General features: G+C 37.6%; 2 protein-coding genes and 1 pseudogene across 9 annotated transcripts; 1 reads left to right on the top strand and 2 right to left on the bottom strand.

Moving 5' to 3' along the window:
• Positions 1-6620: 6620 nt before the first annotated feature.
• Positions 6621-6856, bottom strand: LOC121803576 (annotated as a pseudogene).
• Positions 6857-9362: 2506 nt separating this feature from the next.
• LOC121804968 (phytosulfokine receptor 2-like) lies at positions 9363-13541 on the top strand. 2 transcript variants are annotated; one of them, XM_042204709.1, is made up of 3 exons: positions 9363-9529; positions 9615-9845; positions 10119-13541. In XM_042204709.1, exon 3 carries the CDS (start codon positions 10227-10229, stop codon positions 13356-13358), a length of 3132 nt encoding a protein of 1043 aa, XP_042060643.1. In that variant the 5' UTR covers positions 9363-9529; positions 9615-9845; positions 10119-10226; the 3' UTR covers positions 13359-13541. The 2 variants fall into 2 exon arrangements, with proteins under 2 accessions (XP_042060643.1, XP_042060642.1); XM_042204708.1 differs by having other exon boundaries at positions 9363-9535.
• A 4280-nt stretch (positions 13542-17821) lies between these two features.
• LOC121802402 lies at positions 17822-21845 on the bottom strand. Of its 7 annotated transcripts, none has more exons than XR_006050777.1 (6): positions 21221-21837; positions 20959-21131; positions 20633-20723; positions 20419-20544; positions 18086-18263; positions 17822-18004 (listed from the first exon to the last, which is right to left on the bottom strand). XR_006050777.1 is itself a non-coding variant. In XM_042202070.1 (6 exons), the coding sequence occupies exons 1-5, from the start codon at positions 21233-21235 to the stop codon at positions 18118-18120; spliced, it is 420 nt and encodes a 139-aa protein (XP_042058004.1). In that variant the 5' UTR covers positions 21236-21845; the 3' UTR covers positions 17822-18004; positions 18086-18117. The 7 variants fall into 7 exon arrangements, 6 of the variants coding, with proteins under 6 accessions (XP_042058004.1, XP_042058008.1, XP_042058003.1 ...); XM_042202070.1 differs by having other exon boundaries at positions 18086-18132; positions 21221-21845; XM_042202074.1 differs by having other exon boundaries at positions 17822-18283; positions 21221-21845.
• Between the last annotated feature and the right edge of the window lie 1801 nt (positions 21846-23646).

Below are 23646 nucleotides of genomic sequence, written 5' to 3'. Positions count from 1 at the left end.
TACGTCTCATGTATCAGCACGTGTCCCCTTCTAGAACGCCGTCCTTGATAACAGAATATGCGCACCATCCAGATCATTATCCTCACGTGTCCTTCTTTTGAAAGCCAGTGGTCCCCTTCTTAACTGCTTGATTACTCCCATTGATCAACTCCCCCGATTTTAGGCCTTTTTTGCCTATTGTACTTGCTTGATCGGTTTGGCCTTGTTGCCTTGGTCAAGTGGCATTCCTGCACAATTAACACTTGCTTTTGCGCGATATACCGATCAAGTAGCGTACTTTTTACCCCTAAACCAATGCATGAAATAGGCCTTATCAATATATATATATATATATATAGGGGTGCGTTATATTGATAACCCTAAATATCGTAATAACCCTATAACTAAATCTGGACCGCACATTTTTAAAATCACGCGGTTGAGATTCAAACTTAGATTTACTTCATAAAAAAAAGGCGGAGGGGTAAAACTGTCATTTCGCTCATTTAATTTCGCAGCCGATAAAATGATACTTCGACCTAAAAATGACGAAACTATCATTATAAGCCAAAAGTATCATTTTATCAACTTAGAGTATCATTCTATCCGGTAAAACTATCATTCTATCCGGCAAAACTATCATTCTATCCGCCAAAGGTATCATTTTATCAACTCAAAGTATCATTATATCTGCTGTGAGTATCATTTTATCATTTTATCAGTCAAAAGTATCATTTTATCAACTCAGAGTATCATTCTATCCGGCAAAACTATCATTCTATGCAATAAACCTATCATTTTATTATTTTATCATTTTACGTGATATTTGGCGAAATTCAGAGTATCATTTTATCAACTCAGAATATCATTCTATCCGGCAAAACTATCATTGTATGTTGTAAACCTAACATATATAAGCCAAAGTAGCATTTTATCAACTCAGAGTATCATTCTATCCGGCAAAAATATCATTCTATCCGGCAAAACTATCATTCTATCCGGCAAAACTATCATTCTATCCGCCAAAGGTATCATTTTATCAACTCAAAGTATCATTCTATCTGTTGTGAGTATCATTTTATCATTTTATCAGTCAAAAGTATCATTTTATCAACTCAGAGCATCATTCTATCCGGCAAAACTATCATTCTATGCAATAAACCTATCATTTTATTATTTTATCATTTTACGTGATATTTGGCGAAATTCAGAGTATCATTTTATCATTCAGAGTATCATTTTATCAACTCAGAGTATCATTCTATCCGGCAAAACTATCATTCTATGCAATAAACCTATCATTTTATCATTTTATAATTTTACGTGATATTTGGCGAAATTCAGAGTATCATTTTATCAGTCGAAAGTATCATTTTATCAACTCAGAGTATCATTCTATCCGGCAAAACTATCATTCTATGCAATAAACCTAACATATATCATTTTATCATTTTACGTGATATTTGGCGAAATTCAGAAATTAAATGAGCGAAATGACATATTTACCCCTCCGCCTTTTTTTATGAAGTAGAGTATCATTCTATCCGGCAAAACTATCATTCTATGCAATAAACCTAACATATATCATTTTATCATTTTACGTGATATTTGGCAAAATTCAGAATTTAAATGAGGGAAATGACATATTTACCCCTCCGCCTTTTTTTTATAAATTAAATCTAAGTTTGAAACTCAACCGCATGATTAGAAATATGTGTGGTCCAGATCTAGTTATAGGGTTATTACGATATTTAGGGGTTATCATATGATCACGACTATATATATATATATATATATATATATATATATAGGGTTGCGTTAAAGATAGAACCATTCTTAAGTGTAGAACCTAGAACTCTACATATTTTATTCATTGGATGAGGAAAAAATGACGGTCAAGATTAAAAATCATACATATTAGACTATGTTTTCACGACATTCCGGACTCAACATGTGAAAAAACTCACATGTTGATGGAAGAATGAATGAAACGAAGAAGAGTCCATGCATGCTTTATTTTTTCACTTATCTGCATTCACCCATTAATAATAGTTTTGGTTGTAATGGGAAGTTGTTGTGCAAATCAACACCATTGGATTAAAAGATCTAACGACCTCCGTTTAGCATTTGTTCTACGTTTAAGAATGGTTCTACGTTTAAGAATGGTTCTACCTTGATCACAATCCTATATATATATATATATATATATATATATATATATATGGGAGTCTTATTCTCCTATTCATCCCTTAGATCCAATATTCTTCTAAATATGGATCGTTAGATCTAATTCATCAAAGGTCCGGATGGGTGCTTGATTTTTAAACCCGCGTTGCATTATAAGGCGGATTGTGTGCATTATAAGGGTAATTTAGTAAAGAAATGCAAATTGGAACCGCCAGAATATGGAAGGTCCGAAATTTAAGCAAGCTGATGAATTCAACCCTTCCATCGACTAATTCTCTCTCATTCAACACACTCTAACTTTCTCTCCACTCTTCCGCCTTTCCCTCTCCCCATCTTCCGATAATCATCAAACCCTAGCCGCCATTTTTATCACACAGTAGTTGTTTCTCAGTCGAAAGCCGACGCAAAATTTGACACCACTCTTCTAGATCCTGTCACCCACCCTCCACCAGTGCAAACATTGAACCCTGATCTCCAACACCGGTGCTGTCGTATTCACCTAGTCGACAAGGTATGTGTGAAAAAGGCCGACTAGAAGTCGAATTCATCAATATTTAGACACGAAAAGCAATGATTTCAACATCGACTAGGTTGTGACTTTTTTAATTCAAAAATTAGTAGTCATTTTCGTACGGGTTTTATCTATATCCGAAGCGCAAACATTGTTTTGGGTTTAAAATGATGGATTCATGTATCGTATTTCTTTTTGTTATGACAGATTCACAATGTCTAAACGAGGTCGTCTGTCGCGCTCTCAACCTACACAAGATGAAGGTATAATTGCGTGTATAATTGAGTCAGTTGATTGAGTGTAAAAAATGAGTGTATAATTACTTCACTTGTTCGGCATGAATTAGGCTTGCATTGTGCGCATTAGTTAATGGCTGGAAGGGTAATTGCATGACAGTTTTGTGCGCATTAGTTAATCTAAAATTTACATTATTGATGTGTTGGGATGCATTATTTGTTAAAAATTTTGCATTATGTACCCGGTTACTTGCTGTTGTGGGAAAATTGGTTATTGGAAGATACATATGTGCATTATTTGGTTTAGGCAGTGCATTATGTAGCAGTTAATTGTCATTATTCGCAGTATATTATGCATTATGAGAGGTATTGTGTACATGGGTTAATCAACTCAGTGAAAATTACATATGTGCATTATTTGTTTTAGGCAGTGCATTATGTAGTAGGTAATTGTCATTATTTGGAGTATATTATGCATTATGAAATGTATTGTATATATGGGTTAATCAACTCAGTGAAGATTACATATGTGCATTATTTGGTTTAGGCAGTGCATTATGTAGCAGGTAATTGTCATTATTTGCAGTATATTAGGCATTATGTGAGGTATTGTGTATATTGGTTAATCAACTCAATGAAGATTCAAAGTGCGCATTTGTTGTTTAAAATGATCCATTATTGAAGTATTGGGATGCATTATTTGCCCATCATTTTGCATTATGTGTCTGCTTACTGGAGGTTGTGGGAAAAGTGTTAAATGGAAATTACCTATGTGTATTATTTGCCCGGTGTTGTGCATTATATACCAAATAAGTGTCATTATTTGTAATATATTATGCATTATGAGAATTGTTGATTATTAGTTTATCAAAAATCTTACATTATTCATGTTCTGTGCTGATGCATTATTTTGGAAGTATTGTACATTATTTTCCTGCGTGCTGGGTGGTGTGGGAAAATTATTGAATGCAATATAAATATGTGCATTATATGATTTGTCTTGCGAATTATGTGTCAAGTTTTGGTCATTCTTTACAGAATAGTAGTCATTATGAAGAGTACTGTGTATATATGTGAATTAGTTCAGTGAACTTCAAATGTCGCATTATTTGAATTCATAAGTGCATGCATGATGTCGTTAGTATTATTCATTATAAAGCTCATATCAAGATGTATTCTGTTTTAATGCTAATTTTCTGATGTTTTATGTTGTTGGGTCCATATCAGAGAAGCAGCTACGACTCGACATCGACGAAGCAGTCGACGATGTAATTGTCATGTATTTTGCATTATGTACCTGGTTATTTGCTGGTGTAGGAAAATGGGTGAATGGAAGATACATATGTGTATTATATGATTGAGACTGTGCATTATGTAGCAAGTAATTGTCATTATTTCCAGTATATTATTCAGTATGAGAGGTATTGTGTTTATGGGTGAATTAACTCAGTGGAGATTCAAAGTGCGCATTTGTTAATTAAAAAGTTACATTATTGAGGTTTTGGGATGCATTATTTGCCAAGTATTTTGCATTATACCTATGTGCATTATTTGCCCGATGTTGTGCATTATATAGCAAATAAGTGTCATTATTTGCAATATATTATGCATTATGAGAATTGTTGTTTATTAGTTTATCAAAAAATTTACATTATTTATGTTCTGTGCTGCATTATTTGCAAGTATTGTGCATTATTCGCCTGCGTGCTGGGTGGTGTGGGAAATTTATTGAATGGAATATAAATATGTGCATTATTTGATTAATGTTGCGCATTATGTATCAAGTTGTTGTCATTATTTGCAGTATAGTATGCATTATGAAGAGTATTGTGTATATGGGTGAATTAACTCAGTGAACCTTCAAAGTGCGCATTATTTTAATGAATAAGTGCATGCTGTCATTAGTGTTATGCATTATAAAGCTCATTTCATGCTTTATTCTGTTTTTAATAATAAATTTCTGATGTTTTATGTGGTGACAATGCCATGGAGGAACAACGTAGTAACAATGGAGACGGGGTGTACGTCATGCGCCATATGGAGACGTACTTCGGGGAGAAGGAGAAGGATTGGGAGTGCGGGCTGAGCGCAAAAGGGACAAAAAGCTTAGAGATGTTTAGAATCAAGTTTGCAAAGACGCTCCTTACTTGTTCGCACAACACCAGAGGTGGCACAAACAGTCTAAAGCCACGAGGTATTGGAGAGAGAGACCGGCCAAGTTCAACTTCGAGCTGTGGGTCGTGAATTATAGGCTGGAGTGAGTGAGAGTTTCGGCTTGGGTGATGGAGGTTGATGGGTTAATTAATAGCTGGAGTGATTATATAAACTGTACGTTTTTAGTAGACACATGATGGAAAGTGAACGCAGCCACCTTGTGGCGTGGTATATTTTTAACAACTTGTTATGTGCGTTTTGCTATAAGAAACTGATTTTTGGACTATGCATTATGAATCAAGTATTTGCCATTATTCTGCAATATAGTATGTGCATTATTTGTTTGAGGCTGTGCATTATGTATAAAACAGTTGTCATTATTTGCAATATAGTATACATTATGATAATTATTGTGTATATGGGTGAATTGCTTCTTTTGTCTTTATCAGGCGTGTGCTCATTAGTTGATTGCGGCTGTGTATTAAGTATCAAGTAGGTGTCATTATTTGCAATGTATTATGCATTATTAGAATTATTGTGTGTATGGGTGAGTTGTTGTTTTTGTCATTATCAACCGTGTGGTTTTAGTTTTTTAAGTTCTTTTTTACATTCGAAATTAACTCAGTTAAGTATCAATGTGCGCATCAGTCAATTAAAAATTTACATTATTTATGTTCTGGGATGCATTGTTTGTCAAGTATTTTGCATTATTATGTACATACTACACCCTAGCCCCTATGCTTGCTAAACCCTTAGGAAAAACAAGAAACGTGCGCCAAACATCGAAACACGGCACAACTTAAATTAAACAGGTCAGGATAAATGTTCATTACATATCACAAATAATGCATTACAGAAACTAAACTTCGCATTATACTATACAATATGTACATTATGTATATCAATTAAAAAAAATATCTACGCGCTATGCATGTGCAACCCCAGATGAATTACTGCAGCTCGTGTATTTGGACAACGTTTTTTAGACTTAGAACATACTACACCCTAGCCCCTAGGCTTGCTAAACCCTTAGGGGAAACAAGAAACGTGCGCCAAACATCGAAACACGGCCAACTTAAATTAAATGGGACAGGATAAATGTTCATTACATATCACAAATAATGCATTACACAAACTAAACTACGCATTATACTATACAATATGTACATTATACTAATTGAAATCAAGATACCATCACATTACTAACATTCCATCAAGCACCAGATTACAAGGCATCTCCACTCTCAAGTGTATCATGAATTATTCTCAAAACAAATGTGAAAGAAAACAAGAGAAAATTCAAGACACCATTTTTATGCTGATTCACATTCAACATTATTAGCAGAAAGCAAGTTAAAATCAATAGCCCAAAAAATTCGAATAACTAACATCATATAACCATCAATAATAAAGTGCACAAATTCTCAAATCTAATAACAAAGGCAAATAAACTACTAGTAGCTAATGGTGAAGTCGGCCGATAGACATAACAGCGAAGAACGGAAACAGCTAGGGAAATCCAACATCACAATACCCAAATCGCAAAATTGATTTTACACGGGGCTGAGGAGCTGAGAGAGGGATGGTTTGGGGTCCGAATTCATGCCAATGATGATGACCAACGGGATGAAGCCGTAGTGAGTGACGACTTTGGCCTTGTCATGGCCCAGGTGCTCCACTCCTTGATGAACTTCCCGGCCGCCGCCACGGACCCCTCCTCCCCGTCCGCTGCCGCAGATTTCCTGACGACCTTTCCCTTCCTGGCCTTCAGAGACACCCTCGAAGCCATCTGCGATCGGTGAGATTTAGGGCTCTGGTTTTGACCGACCACGTCGGTGTGGGTTTCACGAGATTGAAAACATGATCTGAATTGATAATAACCGCAGAGATTTAGGGAGAGGAAATCATGGGAGTTTCCATAACAACCACATTTGCATGTACCTAAAATAGCCTTTTCGATTTTGTAATTGATTTAATTTAAAATCAGATGGCATTATTTGGGGTCGTTAGATCTTCAGATTGAATGGCCGAACAATAGAACAAAAGATGGAAAAAGGAAATGAATACATCCCTCTATATATATATATAGGATTGTGATCAATACCGAACCACTCTTAAACCTTAAACGCCGAACAACATCATTATATGATAACATGGAGTTCATTATGATGAACTAATACAAACATATAATGAACTTCAGATTTCTAGATTATGCATGATGATGTCATTGTTTTTAAATCTTAGAATTCCATATAATGAACTACAAATAAAGTTGTAATGAACTCCGCATTATTATATAATGATATGTTTGGCGTTTAGTGTTTAAAACTAGTTTATATATATATATATATAGAGTCCCATTATTCACAAATCCACTCTTAAAGACCGAACCACTGAACCATACCAAATTAGGGTTTTTAGATCTAGTTTTTTATAGATGAGAGACACAAATTTATCAATTATTTTCGCCTTCATCACGAGCCTATTTTAATTCATCTGAAGGTAAATAAGTCATACGAACGTGTTACGAAGATTTAACTTCTTTCCAGTAGGTTTTTACTTCATTCCAGTAGGTTTTTACTTCATTCCAGTATGATTATTACTTCATTCCAGTACGTAAATGCGGTTTCGCTGTCGCGTGCCGTTCTTTCTCTCCACAATATCTATCACCACCGCCACAACGCTGATATGGTGTAATAAACACATGGAATGATATAATAAATTATTGGAATGAAGTATGTGTAGAAGCATTTGAAGTCCTACTGGAATGAAGTAAAAACATTATCCAATGAAGTAATAACGTTTCTGAATGAAGTAATAAACGCACTTGAATAAATTGCATTTTTAATGTAAATAAAGTAAAAACTCAGGTCAATGAATTCAAATGAAACATATGTTGAATCATTTCAAAACCTACTGGAAGAAAGTAAAAACACGTTGTAGTTTCAAGGTATTACGTACGGAATGAAGTAATAAATCTATACAATGAAGTAAAATGGGCTTGTAATGAAGACCGAAAAATTTACACATCAGCACATCTCATCAAAAAAACTAGATCTAATAGCCCAGATTTGGTCTCTAGTTCGGTCTTTAAAATTGGTTCGACATTGATCACAACTCTATATATATATATATATATATATATATATATATATATATATATATATATATATATATATATATATATATATGTATATATATATATATATATATGTAATATAATATATTAAAGTAATAGAATATATATGTATGGAGTATAATATTAGATTTAAAATGTAATTTGATTTTTTGGGTTTTTTTTTCTCCCGAACCGAATCGAACCAAAAATCTGAAAAAAATAAACCGAATTTCAAAATGTCAATTTGATTATTCGATTTTTTATTTTTTTTCTCAACCCTAACTATTTTCGGAATTTCAATTTTTTGGATGTTAATAGATTAAATAATAATACCCAATAAATTTAAATCCCCATAAGACCATCCACAATAGCGCCCAGCCGAGCGCCGGCGCTGGGCGGTTCGCTGGGCGGTCTATTGCAGTCGCCCAGCGGACGAATGGAGAGAGAAACCGCGCAGCGATGGGCGGTTTCGTGGCGCTGGGCGATCCGCTCGGCGCTATTGCAGATCCCCGGATCGCCCAGCGCACCGCCTAGCGCGAAATTTAAAAAAAAAAAATTCCGAAACATTATATATACGCGCTTTGCTCGTCATTTTCATTCGCACCACTTGTTTGAACGAGTACTCTCTATCTTATTATTGTATTTTTTATTATTGTATTTTTTTTAAAATTAATGTATTTTTTTAAATTATTTTACTTTTTTAAATTTTAATAGTATTATTAAATTTTTCCCGTATATGTCTCGTAAATTAAATTTCGTATATTGTGTGATTGTTAATTATTTCATTTTGTATATATTTGTTAATAGTGATGTGGATATAATGTGGCTAGGCTATTGCTGAGCTATTTGCTTGTTTTAATGATGTGGCAGGAGAATTTTTAGTACTGATAATGTGACAGTGGCTAAGCTATGGCTGGGCTATTGTTGGACTATTCCTACTTAGGATGGCCTAAATATATACGAGTGTAAGTACTCTTTTGAGAGAGAAATGGGCACGAAATTAATGTCGAAAAAGGTTTATCAATTCCCGCACTTTCCCACTGGAAAACGCATCGTCTACTGACACAGATAGAGATGGAGAAAGAGACAAATTTGGGCATTGACAATTAAGTCAGAGTTAGTAGGATATATAAACGATATTTATGGTTCACAAATATTCAAATAATTTTCATCATTGGAAAAAGTCAGCTCTTAGTGTCATCATTTCAAACCAATCCCACCAGTCTATTTTGTCTGTCACGCAACACCTCCAATTTGTGTAAAAAATACTTTTCCCTTTACTTCCTGTTGAACAAGAATGGTCTTTTTTCCTCTTGTATCTTTGATGGGAAATCACTTGATTTTGTGAGAGTAATGTTTTTGCACTTTCTATTAACTATTCCTTTAATTAGTTTTTGTGGGTTCTCATTCTTGAATTTGTACTTTGCAGTGTGAAACCATTGCAGAAAAAGGAGCAAACTTTATTGAGTTCATTGAAAACCTTTGTTTACTTGCTTCAGTTGTAAGTGACAAAGGATTCAGCAGCTGCATCTTTTTCTCAAATAGAAGAGCTTTGGTGTGTGGGTTTGGAATAAAGAAAGGATTTTTCCTTATTTATGTCTACGAATTTGCGAGCTTAGGGATCTAAACCCATGAGAAACCTTGCTTCAAATACAAGTTGGTGCGTTGCTTCCTACTCCTCTTCTCTCATTCTCTGTGATCTTTGAGGTGATTTTGGGAATTGGGTTTGGGTTTTCTTGGAAATTTATTTCAGCACATGCTAGGTTTGAAATTATGTTTGTGAATGAAGCTAAGCTTTAGGTTTAGGTGTTGTTTTTGGAGTGGGACTAAATTAAATCTAGTGGGTGCTCATTTTTTTTTGGTTGGTAGTGGTAGTTTCTAATTTGAGTTTTGTATCAATATCTGAAATAGGGTTTTTGCATTCTGTTTCCAGGGATTGGAAATCCATGTGGGAAGCCATGAAAATGTGGTCTTGATTAGCTGCAACTAGTGTGTTTGGATTGTGCTCGGTGATGACTTGTGCTGGTAGTCTTGTTTGATCATGATGGTAATCAGTGATTTCCTGAATTTGGCATTCTTGGCTGGTTTCCTCTGTTTATCCCTGAGCATTGCAGCTCCTGCACACGGCTGTGATCCGAATGATTTCTCGGCCTTGAAGGAGTTTGCAGGCCAGCTGATCAATGGATCTGTTAAATCTTCTTGGTCTAATGATCAAAACTGTTGCAAATGGGAAGGTGTTGTGTGTGAAGATGGTGTGAGTAAGACAGGGGCGAATAGAGTGATCGTGTTGCAGTTATCTGGTAAAGGTTTGAAGGGAAAAATCTCAGAGTCTCTGAGCAGATTGGATCAACTAGAAGTCCTCGATCTCGCTCTCAACTCTCTTGAAGATGAGCTGCCCTTGGAGCTTTCCAACTTGAAGGAGCTTCGAGTTCTTGATCTCAGCCACAACATGCTGGTTGGGGCGCCATTTGTGGCAATTGCTGGATTGAAATCGATCCAATCACTCAACCTGTCCAGCAATTTGCTCTCCGGGAACTTCACTGACATTGGAGCGTTCCCTAATCTTGTTACTCTTAACATGAGTAGCAATTCACTCACTGGGCAAATCAGCTCCAAAGTCTGTAGCTTTTCCAAGAGTCTTCGAGTAATGGACTTATCATCCAATCATCTAAATGGGGGGCTTGAAGGCCTGACTAACTGCAAGGCTCTCCAGCAGCTGCATATCCATTCCAATTCCCTCTCAGGTGACCTCCCAGACTCATTATACTCGTTATCTCATCTGCAGCAGCTTTCCATCTCCTCAAATAGCCTCTCTGGCCAGCTAAGCCTTGGAATCAGTAAGCTTTCCAATCTCAAAGCCTTATATCTCCACGGGAACCAGTTTTCCGGTTACCTTCCTGATGTTTTTGGGAATTTAACTGAGCTAGAACTGTTTGATGCACATTCAAATATATTCTCTGGTCCCTTGCCTTCAACTCTGTCTGTCTGCTCTAAGTTACAGTTGCTTGATCTTCGAAACAACTCCTTTCATGGCCCTATAGATCTTGATTTCTCTCAATTGTCCAATCTTTGCACTCTCGAACTTGGTGGCAACCGATTCTCTGGTCCTTTGCCAGAATCGCTGTCTAGTTGCCAGAACCTGAAGATTTTGAGTCTTGCCAAGAACAACTTGACTGGCCAGATCCCAGATAGTTATGCTAATCTTTCATCTCTTATGTCTCTTTCGTTGTCGAATAACAGCCTCGTAAACGTATTAGCATCCTTGTCTGTGCTGAAGAATTGCAAGAACCTGACCACCCTTATACTCACCAGAAACTTTCATGGTGAAAACATGCCTCAAAATGTCAGTGGGTTCGAGAGCATGCTGGTGTTTGCTCTAGGAAACTGTGGCCTAAACGGCCGCATTCCAAACTGGCTGTTCAATTGCAGGAAGTTGCAGGTCCTCGACTTATCTTGGAACCGTTTAGAGGGCAGCATCCCTCCATGGATAGGGGAAATGGAGAATCTCTTCTATTTGGACTTATCGAACAATTCACTAACAGGAGAGATTCCAAAGGGTTTGACGGAGCTCAAAAGTCTCATATCGGCTAAGAGTTGCACGTCAAACCTCAACACCTCAATGGGAATTCCACTCTTTGTGAAGAGGAATCAGAGTTCTAGCGGCTTACAGTATAATCAAGCTTCAAGTTTCCCTCCATCCATATTATTGAGTAACAATCGTATAAATGGCACGATTTGGCCTGAAATCGGACGACTGAAGCAGCTTCATGTGTTGGATCTCAGTAGGAATGGTATAAGTGGTATCATCCCCGCCTCCATTTCTGGTATGGGGAACCTCGAGACATTGGATTTGTCATACAATGTTCTTTACGGATCAATCCCTTCATCGTTCAATCAGCTGACCTTCTTGTCCAAGTTCAGTGTTGCTTTTAATCATCTCGAAGGAGCAATTCCGACAGGGGGGCAGTTTCTCAGCTTCCCAAGCTCGAGCTTTGATGGAAACCCCGGACTTTGTGGGAAACTGATTTCTCCGTGTGGTGTCAACACCATAGGGCTCAGGCCGCCTACGGCTCCATCCAACGATGGTAGTAGGTTTGGGCGAAGCAGTATTCTCGGGTTGACAATCAGCATTGGGGTTGGCATTGCTATACTCTTGGCTATTCTTCTGCTCAGGATATCAAGAAGAGATGTTGGAGTGCCGATTGAAGACATGGGGGAGGATATGAGTCGAGCCCCTCGACTTTCTGATGCGTTTGGGACGCCTAAGCTGGTCATCTTCAAGAATGCTTACTGCAAGGATCTCACTGTCGCGGACTTGTTGAAGTCCACAAACAATTTCAGCCAGTCGAACATCGTTGGCTGCGGAGGATTCGGCCTTGTGTACAAAGCCGACTTGCCTAATGGCTCAAGAGCTGCAATCAAGAGGCTCTCTGGGGATTGCGGACAGATGGAACGCGAATTCCAAGCTGAAGTCGAAGCTCTCTCTAGAGCTCAGCACAAGAACCTCGTATCTCTTCAAGGCTACTGTCGTTATGGAAACGACAGGCTGTTAATCTACTCCTACATGGAAAACGGGAGCCTTGACTACTGGCTGCACGAAAGAGTAGACGGGAGCTCCTCTCTAGCGTGGGAAACAAGACTGAGAGTCGCTCAAGGAGCGGCTCGTGGATTGGCTTATCTACACAAGGAGCCAAATATAGTTCATCGAGACATCAAGACAAGCAACATTCTCTTGGACGAGAAGTTCGAGGCTCACTTGGCCGACTTTGGGCTGTCACGGCTGCTCCACCCGTACGACACTCATGTGACAACGGATTTGGTCGGGACCTTAGGTTACATCCCGCCCGAGTATAGCCAGACGCTGACTGCAACTTTCAGGGGCGACGTTTACAGTTTTGGGGTCGTTATTCTGGAGCTGATAACGGGGAGACGGCCTGTTGAAGTGTGCAGAGGCAAGAACTGCAGGAATCTGGTGGGATGGATGTATCAGTTGAAATCGGAGAAGAGGGAATCGGAGCTATTCGATTCGTGTCTGAAAGAGAGAGACTGCGAAAAACAGCTGTTGGAGTTGCTTGATATAGCTTGTAAATGTATAGAGCAGGATCCCAGAAAAAGACCATCAATTGATGAAGTTGTTTCATTGCTTGAAGCAGTTGAGATAGAAAAGGTTTGAATATAGGTTTTTTGTGTTTATTTTTTTTTACATCCAGACTTGTGTTTCTCAAGGATTTGAAGTGGAAAATATGGCTCTATTGTTATGCATTTCTCTTCAGCTGATTTTGGTCACCGTTTTATGTTCAAATTTTAATTATTGTGAACTGAGTGCAATTTGATGGTTTGGAGGCTTTCTGCAGCACTGCCATTTTCTTTCTAATTTTTTTGGGTTGATTCTACACAATCTATTGCACATTTTTTTGTTGACAACGAACTTTTAGTTTTTTCCCCAGTATGACAAAATTATACTCCAATTTAACCTTCGTGCCAAAATAAAGGTAACTCCAATTTAACCTTCGTGCCAAACAAAAGGTAGTAATGTAGTACTCCGGGAGGTTAGTGCAGTGCAATCCGGGATCTGTCAATTAGCTTAAGGGTGTGTTTGGTTCACCATTTACCATTTCTCTAGAAAAGAGATACCTCTCACATTTGTAATTCCCTTTTCAGACTTGGACTTTTTTTAATCAAGTGTTTGGTTCGATTATTAGGAAAGTCAGTTAACATTTCTAGTGTTTGGTTTGGCATTAATGCACCATGAGTTTAATACAGCTTTCCATTTCTACCCTTTGTATTTCCATTTTTATCCTCGGCAAACCCTAGCACATGTATACCGCATTCCCATTCTCAAATTGCGTATAATCTCCTCCAACATTTGCACCACTGTATTCTTATTCTTTACAATTGGAGCCATCTACAAACAAGATAAAGCAAGAATTAGAAAATTCCTCTATTAATTGGATCAACAATTTCTCAAATCATGTTCAGTAAGCATATTACAAAGTAGGAGATTGTTGATTGCCCTCTACATCAGTAAACTCACAGGGAAGGTCTCAAACTTAAAATTAACCATCAACTTAGAACCTTCCATTTACCCACACATGCCAATTACATGAATTAAGAAATCAAAAATAATATTCTCTACTGCCAATTACTTTGATAATCACTTAATTTTTTGTCATAGGTTGTTGTTCTGTCCATACACCAGGCAAACTTATCTAACTCAACTGATGTGGTGTTTGGATTCCTTCCTGATCCAATTAATACTACAACAAATCATGTGGCCTTGAGTGTGTTGAAATCATCCCTGATTGATCTGTTTCTTCAACAATACAATTTGACATTAACCCCAATAAATTTCAGGGAATCTTCTTCATTTTAGATTCTAAAATTTCCTGGTGGAGTTACTATTATTCCAGAGAATAATCCATTGCTGTTGTTGCCTTTAGTCAAGTTCACTCTCAATAGCTCAATTTATGATATAAAGGGAAATCTTCCATAGTTAAAAAAACAACTAAAACTGGGATTGCACCTGATGCCCAATGAGATAAAATTAAATTCTACCTTAAAATACCATTATAATTATATGTCAGCCGTTCAAATTGTCAAAGTTAATTTCCATAGCTCAAACTTTGGAACTAGTTACATAACATTGTTGTATTAATCTGCATTATAGAAGCAAAAGCAACATAGACAAGTTGCTCTGTTCATAGTTCTAAAAAAGGCCCAAAAATGCCTCAGATTCAATGCTAATTCATCTGCAGACAATTTATAAGGTTGAGTAAATGCACAAAACAATTGGGATGGGCTAAAAGAACACAAAAATCAACCACCTGTCAATTTACGTCTATTTACCAAACCAAAACAATGTTCTCACGCTTTCAAACAAGATACCTAGTTGAACCCCAAATACATCATGAAATCAATTTTGAAATTAGAATTCGTGAAACCCATATCCCCAATGCATTGGACCAAATTGTGTTAAAAAATTAGGGCTTATGAACTGAAATAATGCACCAAATTCAGTGTTAAAAAAAATTAATGCCTCAATACTAACCTTGTCGTCGCGTGTAAGTCAGTGTGCAGTTCCGGTGGACCTTATTTAAACAGTAGTCAGTCGAGTTGAGCTCGTAGAACACGTATGGTAATTTGTTCTCAAATTGTGAATAAAATGGATTCAAAGAGAGGGTTATTTTGGTAATGTGTGTAAAGCATAATTTTTAAAATAAAGAAAAAGATATGTATCGAAGCATTTTTGGCAGATGTGCTAACAGCCACTATTAGCATTTTTAGGGCGGGCATGAGCATTAAACTTCGGCCATACAATTACGGTAAATGTTGAACCAAACAGAGGATAAACTCAAAAAAGTGCCTATCAGACGAAGCAAACACACCCTAAGTGAGGTTGTTTGGTTGGTAGTCTAGATAAGATAAGATATATGAGTTATATGGATTATTTGGCTGTTTGGTAGATAAAATAAGGCCACAAAGCCCATCTCGGCCCGCTTCGGCCCGGAGCGAATTAGTTCAAAAGGGTAGATTATTTAACCGCCCAAAAGAGTGAAATAGCATATCCTTATCTTAAAGCTTATCTTAATTAATTATCTTATACTAATTTAACATATTTAACAAAAATAACAAAAATAGATAGCTAAACTTTGAGGATTAGGGTTAAAAAAAATTCTAACCTCATAAATTTAGGCCAATATCCCTTCTATTACTAATTAGAAACAAAAACATAAACTCAATCCCTTAGTATAAAATTATATCTAAACTCAACTTTTAATCCTAACTAGAAACAATCAAAAATAAATGAAATCCCATAGACCATCCACAATGCCGCCCAGCGGGCGATTGGAGAGAGAAACCGCGCACCGCCTAGCGCGAAAATTAATTTTTTTTTTCGAAACACTATATATACGCGCTTTGCTCGTCATTTTTCATTCGCACCACTTGTTTTAACGAGTACTCTCTCTATCTTAATTTATGTACAAGAGCAACAACGCGAAATGAGTAACGCTGGTGGTGGTAGTGGTGGTAGCGGAGGGGATGCTGAGGAGTACGAACGTCGAATGGCCGAAGCGTTGGACGCCTATACGACCAACGCGATAGACCAATGGATGGAAAGGGCCTTGCAGCCGGCGATACCTCGACCTCCCCCAGTGGTCCACCGCCGCAGTGTGATTGATCGGGATCGCGTAGCTGCACATCTGAAGAATTTCTGTCTGAGAGTGATAGAAGTATTCGGTGATCAGTATCTCCGAACGCCTACCCCCGAAGACTGCCAAGATCTGTTGCGGATGCACGGGAGTCAGCATGGGTTCCTGGGTATGTTAGGCAGCATAGATTGTATGCATTGGGAGTGGAAGAACTGTCCCGCAGCCTGAAAGGGGTTCTACACGTCCGGCTACAAGGGAAAGAATCCCACGATGATCCTGGAGGCCGTAGCTGATTACCGGCTTTGGATTTGGCACGCGTATTTTGGGATAGCTGGTTCGAACAACGACTTCAACGTCCTCAACTCGTCGCCACTTTTCAACGAGCAGTGCCAGGGCGTCGGTCCGGCCATCAGTTTTGTCGCCAACGGCAACCAACATGATATAGGCTACTACTTGGCGGATGGGATATACCCTAGGTGGCCCGTCTTTGTGAAGACGATCCGATGCCCAGGAGATGAGAAGAAGGCCTACTTTGCGGCACGGCAGGAGTCGGCGCGCAAGGACGTGGAGCGCGCATTTGGTGTGCTCCAGTCTCGATGGGCGGCAATTAAGGGTCCAACGCGTTTGTAGAATGTCCAATGCATTGCTGATATAATGTACGCCTGTATTATCATGCACAACATGATTGTCGAAGATGAAGGTGGCGATCTGACCAATTGGGTCAACGACGATAATGAAGCCGGTCCAAGCCACGGCGTGGCCGCCCCCAACGTACGGAGTGGGGTACCTAACGATGAAGCCGGCCTCCTACAAGCACATGCCGACATGCGTCAAACGACGGCTCATATTCGACTCCAAAAGGATTTAATTGAAGAGTTATGAGCGCGGAGGATTGACCGCCGTTAGTTTTGCTTAATTATGTATTTTTTTTTTAATTAATGTACTTTTTAAATTTTATTAATATTAGTGAATTTTCTTGTTTTTGTGTCGTAAATTTAATTCCGTATATTGTGTGATTGTTAATTATTTCATTTTGTATATATTTGTTAATAGTGATGTGGATAGTGTGTGGCTAGGCTATTGCTGAGCTATTTGCTTGTTTTGATGATGTGGCAGGAGGATTTTTAGTGCTGATGATGTGGCAGTGACTAGACTATGGCTGGGCTATTGCTGGGTTATTCCTATTGTGGATGATCATAGAAGAAAGATACTCCCCCCGTCCACCATCAGAAGTCATATTTGAATTCGGTACGGGTTTTAAGAAATATGAAGGAAAGTGAATGATAAAAGTTAATGGAATATGTAGCGGATTTTTATATATTAGTTTTATAATAAATCGTAAAAGTTAATGGAATATGTGACGTATTTTTAAAATGTGAGTAAAATGAATTAGTGGAATGTGGTGTCTACCAACCATTTATCGTAAAAGTGAACCGTGACTCCTGGTGGCGGACGAACTAAAATAGTAAATCGGGAATCCTAATGGTGGACGGAGAGAGTAGAATATAACTAAAATAAACTTACTACAATAAAATCCAAAAACTAGAAAACAATCTAAAGATAAACTTTCACTGCAAGTCTTCATCTTCATCTTTATCAGAAGAGACCTCACACAGTCACACTTGCATCATTCTCCCTTTTTGGAAAAGACTTCATCTTGAGTCTTGCACTAAAAGATTATTGATGTCAATGTCCTCATTAGTTTGCGGCACAGAATTGAAATATTTGATAGCAAACTCTGCAGACGTACAAGGTGTTGTTGAAGTTGTTGAATTTGTCTCCTCAATTCATCATTCTCTGCAACATGTAGATGACATTGTCAGAAGTCATCTTCGCCAGGGGAACCTCTCCTTGTCCTTTACCACGAACGCCACGACCACCTCGCCTATGTCTTTGTTCAGTCATTGGTGCTTAACCTTGAAGCTATACTAAATCATATTTAATCGCTCTTGAGAATTACCAAACATGTAAAAGAAACGGAAACCAGTAGTCAAAAAAACTCAAGTTTCTAAATCTCATATTTATTAAACTGTCCAAAAGCTACCATTAAAACTAACAACAAGGCATATATATTACTAATTGAAAACAAAAAGATAAACTCAATCCTTAAGTAGATAGAATTATATCCACAACTCAACTTCTAGTCCGAGTTAAAAACGATTGCAATGAATTCAATTCCATAGAGAGTATAGAATTTGACTCAAACAAAATAATTGAAATTAAATCCAAAATTAGAAAACAATCAAAATATAAACTATCATTGCAAGTCTTCATTTTCATAGCAAGATGCCTCACACATGCAACAACTTGTTTTTACACATCTTGGGAAGTTTATCTTCACACCACAGCCCATAATTCACATATCCATATCATCTAGTGTTGCACTAGGATCAATCGATCAAAGCAAGATAAGGATTACAAAGGAAGACAGGGACGGCAAATATCTTAACTACGGTTTAATTTGTTTGTTAAATATTTAGCATGTTGTCATTTGTTTTTTTAAACTACTTGTTTAGGGTTTGAGAGTAATTCACTGTGTGTTTAACAAATTATTTATCCAACATTCAAGCCCCATTTTACTTTAATATTTCTTTGTGCTTTTATAAAACTCGAGAGAGGAGTATAGATGCTTTAACATAGAGATTATTAAAATCAAGCCAACAATAACCAATGATTTTTTAAACTAGTAAGCATAAGATAGATCATAGGAGTCATTAGGAGTTACAACCTAATATTTCAAAATTAGATCAAGGTTGAGGATATCTTAATCTTTTTCTTTTCTAAGATGCTTCTATTTGTGTTCCCTAATTTTAGCTGGCACACTAAGAATGATGGAGTTTTTGGAAACGTTGGCAATATATTTTGAAACACAGATTAGTGTACGTAATTGCATTAAAATGTCTTTTACATATTCTTTTTTGGGATACTAGCCCCTAATATCATGGAACTTTCAAAAAGTTATGTTTTTCCAATGAACTTTCAATTTGACAAATAATATCACGAACTTTACTCGAGTTTGTTATTTCGCACCAGCGAAAAAGTTATGGCTATATTAATGGGTTGAAGAACTATTTTGGAGGGTGTGCTTCAAGAAAAACCATCCTCAAATATTGAAGAACTTGAAGCTCTCGAAGTTGTTGTCGAGAAATTACGAAAAGAAAGTTTGTATCATGATATTATTTGACAAAATTTTTCGCTAGTGGGAAATAACAAACTCAGGTAAACTTTTATCTCTCTAATGAGGTGGTACGTATTCTCTACTAACAATACTTTAATGATTTTTTTTTCTTTTTATCTCTCTTACTTTATCAATTATGTATTAAAACTTATGTCGAATCAAATGTTCATACTTATTAAGCATGAAGGGAGTAGTATTTGTCAAAATTGGATGTTGCATTTATAAATTGAATTATTGAAGGGGCCATGAAATTAATATCCTAGAATTCTTCTTTTACTTGATTAAACCTTGATCATCAATTGTAATCTTTATTTTATTTTATTAAATTTTGTTATTTAGTTAGAAAATTCAATCTAAAACTTTGTGATCTAGATAATGTTTGAAGTCTTAATTGCAATATTTGGAGTCTAAATATTAGTAGTCTCTACACTTACTAATCCATAATTATATAGGAACAACACTATTACTTTCTATTTACATTTTAGAACAAATAAAAAACGCATCTCCATCATTTTGCAATTTTCAATAATACAAATGTATATTTACTTTGTATTTATTTTATAACAAATAAAAAATGTATCTCTATCATTTTTGCAATTTTCAATAAGGCAAATGTACTTCAAGTATGTAATACCCGCCCATTCATTATCCTTTTCCGTCAATGTTTAATGTCGAACTAGTGAATCCTAGCTCACTTGACTCGTGTTTTGGAATGGAATTCATTACCGTTCATAAATGCTTAATGTTGTTAATTCGCAAGACAAAAGTTAGAGAAAGAATCGATCGAATCAAAACGAATTCGTGTTTATTTCTTGAGTAAACAAAGTACACTTACAAAGAGAATACTAAAGAAATAAAAACTATGCCTTCCATAAAAAAAAGAGAGAGAAGATAATAATGCTAACCTGCAAAGGCAGTAGCTCTTTTGACTTGGTAGAGCTGGTGTGCCTACCCCAAACTAGAAATCTGCCCTGGGAGTCTCCCCACAGCCTCACCCAACCGAGGCAACCATCCCTCTCTCCTGGGACATCCTGCAACAAGAAAAAAGGGGTTAATTGCTCAAGGAGTACAAGCAAATAGCAGCCATCCTGTTTAAGAATGAAAACAACAACACTTTACCAAATGGGACTCTTCCCCCTTGTAATAAAAAGGCAGGTCAACCTGCACCCATTCCCCTGTTACCAGAAGCCTGCTACCTCTTGCATCTCCCCTGCATAAGCAAACAAGAGGGTTTTATTAGTAGTGTACTTAACCCTCCAAATAACACAAGTTCCTTGATTTAAAGTGCTGAAAAGTGAGTTAAACACAGAGATATACTGCGAGTGAAAACAAAATTTGCAGCAACAGTCATTTAAAACTCCTAAGGACACTACGCCTTGGCTATAAAAACCCCACACCACCTCCAAAACCACTCCCTCAATTTTCGAAAAGTCCCAACTACATACCAAGCTTGAAAGTGTAGTGAGTGAGTGAGGTTCTTCACAGCAGGAAGCTTCTTGCAAGGGCAGCCCTGCTCCCATAGAAGGAACCAGAGGGACGAGTGGGCAAGCCGTGAAGTTATGGCCAGAGGAAAGGAATCAGCAATTACTTCAAGAGGTAACAAAAAAACCACCATACCCTTTTCATCATATAGAACAACCACATGATCAATTCCAGAACTTAGAATCGCAGCATGATAAAATAAATGGAAGAAACAGTAATCCCAACCTCACCCTTTTGCATCAGGTTTAGAGTATAGGATAAAATTTAGAGAACCATAGAGCTTTGATTACAGCTACTGCCGTGTTTGAGAACATAGGACGCTAGATATCGAAATTGTGCTTGAACACAAGGAACAAGTCCCTCCACCGATTTCAATTACACCCCAACAATAAAGTAGAATCCTCTAAAGCTACTATCTTTCAAGAGGGCTAATTAATATGAACTAAGAAGGAGGACTTAGCTTAGGTGTAGAGTTGTCTGGCGATGGCGCGACGGGAAGCGGAGCACTCCTCCGTGACGTCGACGGAAGGCGATGGGAAACGGCGAAAGTGCTGATGTCCCTCCTTCGATTAAGGATTTGCCCCGATTTTTTTCTCCAACTGGGCTGAGACGCGAGGGAAATCCGACGGAGGAGTAGCGGTGGGTGAACGCCGGGGAGAAATCGGCGACTCCGCCGGGAGGGAAAGAGACAGAGGCGAGAGAGAGGGCAGCCGCTGCATCACGGGGAAATTCCACGAAAGTACCTCGTGGGAGTTAGTATCCGTCGTTTGTACCCGCAAAAAAAAAGTTTCCGGAGAGGGGAAAGACGCGAGAAGCTCTCGCGTGTATCAATATTAAACACGCGTTTCGTTCATGCGTGTTTCAATTATACACGCGAATTGCTCATGCGTGTTTAAATTTATACACGCGAATTGCTCATGCGTGTTTTACTTGAATGACTTGAAGCCCTCTTCCTCACTCCCAGCTTTCTGCCTCTTCCTCACTCTCCCAGGCGCTCCCCCTCTCTGCACGGCGAAATCCTCTTCTAGCCGACGAAAATCAAAGTGAATCTGACATATAGCTGCTCCCATTCCTCTTTTAACTCTTGTTAGGTAAGATTTTACCCTTAATTTCGATTTTAGTTGGTTATTATAGATTTAGGGTTCATGATTTGAAATTATTGAATTTGTCAATTATTGAAATTGGTGTCGAATTTTTGTTGAATTATTGAAATTGGTGGCGAATTTTTGTTAAAATATTGAAATTGGTGTCGAATTTTTGTTGAAATATTGAAATTGGTTTCGAATGTTTGGTGTTGTAATGAATTTGTGATGAATTTGGTGTTGAACTGTGATGAAATACATGTTGGGATGAATTTGGTGTTGAAATTGGGATGAATTTGGTGTTGAAATTGGTGATGAATTTGTTGTTGAAATTGGGATGAATTTGTGATGAATTTGGTGTCGAATGCTGTTAATTGTTGATTATATTAGGATGTCGCGATATGGACCAGAAGATCCTTTTGTATTGCATTATCAGCACAGTCATATATCTCGCAAGGCGTGGGCAGGCGAGGAAACAACTCCTTTCAATATTCGGCGCTTTGAGGGCCATTTTTGGGAAATAGATAATCATCACAGACGCGTGATTGATTATGTCTGCAGATTTGGTTTCGGTGGGGTTTTTTACTGTGGGAAGGCTCTAGATGTAGATCATGCTTTGATCACAGCTTTGGTAGAACGTTGGAGGCTAGAGACACATACATTCCATCTTCCCGTAGGAGAAGCTACTATTACATTACAGGACGTTCAAGTATTATGGGCTCTACGTGTAGATGGAGTACCCTTTACAGGAAATGGGTATTGTGAATCTGGGTGGAGGAGTTTATGTGATGAACTGTTGGGCTTCTATCCCCTTTAAAGCGAGATGAAGGAAAACGGTATCTTGGCATCAGCTCTAATACATAGGATGTCGATTGAACCGTTAGAAGATGGTCTGGAAGACGAGGCCTACATTCAACGGGCACGTATGATCGTGCTTGTGCTATTGGGAGGGTTGATATTACTCGACGGCTCAGGGTGTAAGATACCTCTGATGTGGTTGACCCAACTTCGAGATGTAAAGGTTGCCTCTATGATTAGTTGGGCGAGTGCTGCACTTGCTACATTATACCATAATCTTTGTGAGGCGTCCATGGGCAAAAGGACAGACATTGGAGGTCCGACAGTGCTCCTACAGCTGTGGGTGTGGGAGAGAACTCGATTATACATGGAGTGGTATTTTAAAATTACCATTACATACCTGCGTACTGGTGAATCCAAACATCTGTATGGTAACGGGAATCAACATGACTAAAGATGTCATCACTGCGTTCTCTCAATCGTATGTGCATCCAAATCAATTTCAATTTTTTGCACATATCATTGAAACTAGCTGATAATAAGATATCTTTTCATTCAATATAATAAATGATTTTGCACGAGGGGATCATAAGCAACACCCAAACCTGGGAGCTGAATAATTTTCCCATCTCAATATAAACTCACAAACACCATCTAACCTGCAAAATAAGTACGATAAACATCATATACTCTAAATTCAACAAAAAAATTTAACACCATGAACCCTAAATCTTATACCCAACTAAAATATACCAATAATAATCGAAACTA

The sequence above is a fragment of the Salvia splendens genome, chromosome 5, assembly GCF_004379255.2.
Source record: "Salvia splendens isolate huo1 chromosome 5, SspV2, whole genome shotgun sequence".
Classification (NCBI taxonomy): domain Eukaryota; kingdom Viridiplantae; phylum Streptophyta; class Magnoliopsida; order Lamiales; family Lamiaceae; genus Salvia; species Salvia splendens.
This window is presented reverse-complemented; position numbering and strand designations above follow the sequence as displayed.

Excerpts from the sequence above, each read along its gene's own strand:
- LOC121804968 (XM_042204709.1), top strand. The coding sequence starts at position 10,227 with ATGATGGTAATCAGTGATTTCCTGAATTTGGCATTCTTGGCTGGTTTC.
- LOC121802402 (XM_042202068.1), bottom strand. Across the intron at positions 20,724-20,958 it reads TCACTACACTTTCAAGCTTG|GGGAGATGCAAGAGGTAGCA; the intron begins GTATGTAGTTGG and ends TTGCTTATGCAG. Across the intron at positions 18,264-20,418 it reads AAGAGCTACTGCCTTTGCAG|TATAGCTTCAAGGTTAAGCA; the intron begins GTTAGCATTATT and ends AATATGATTTAG.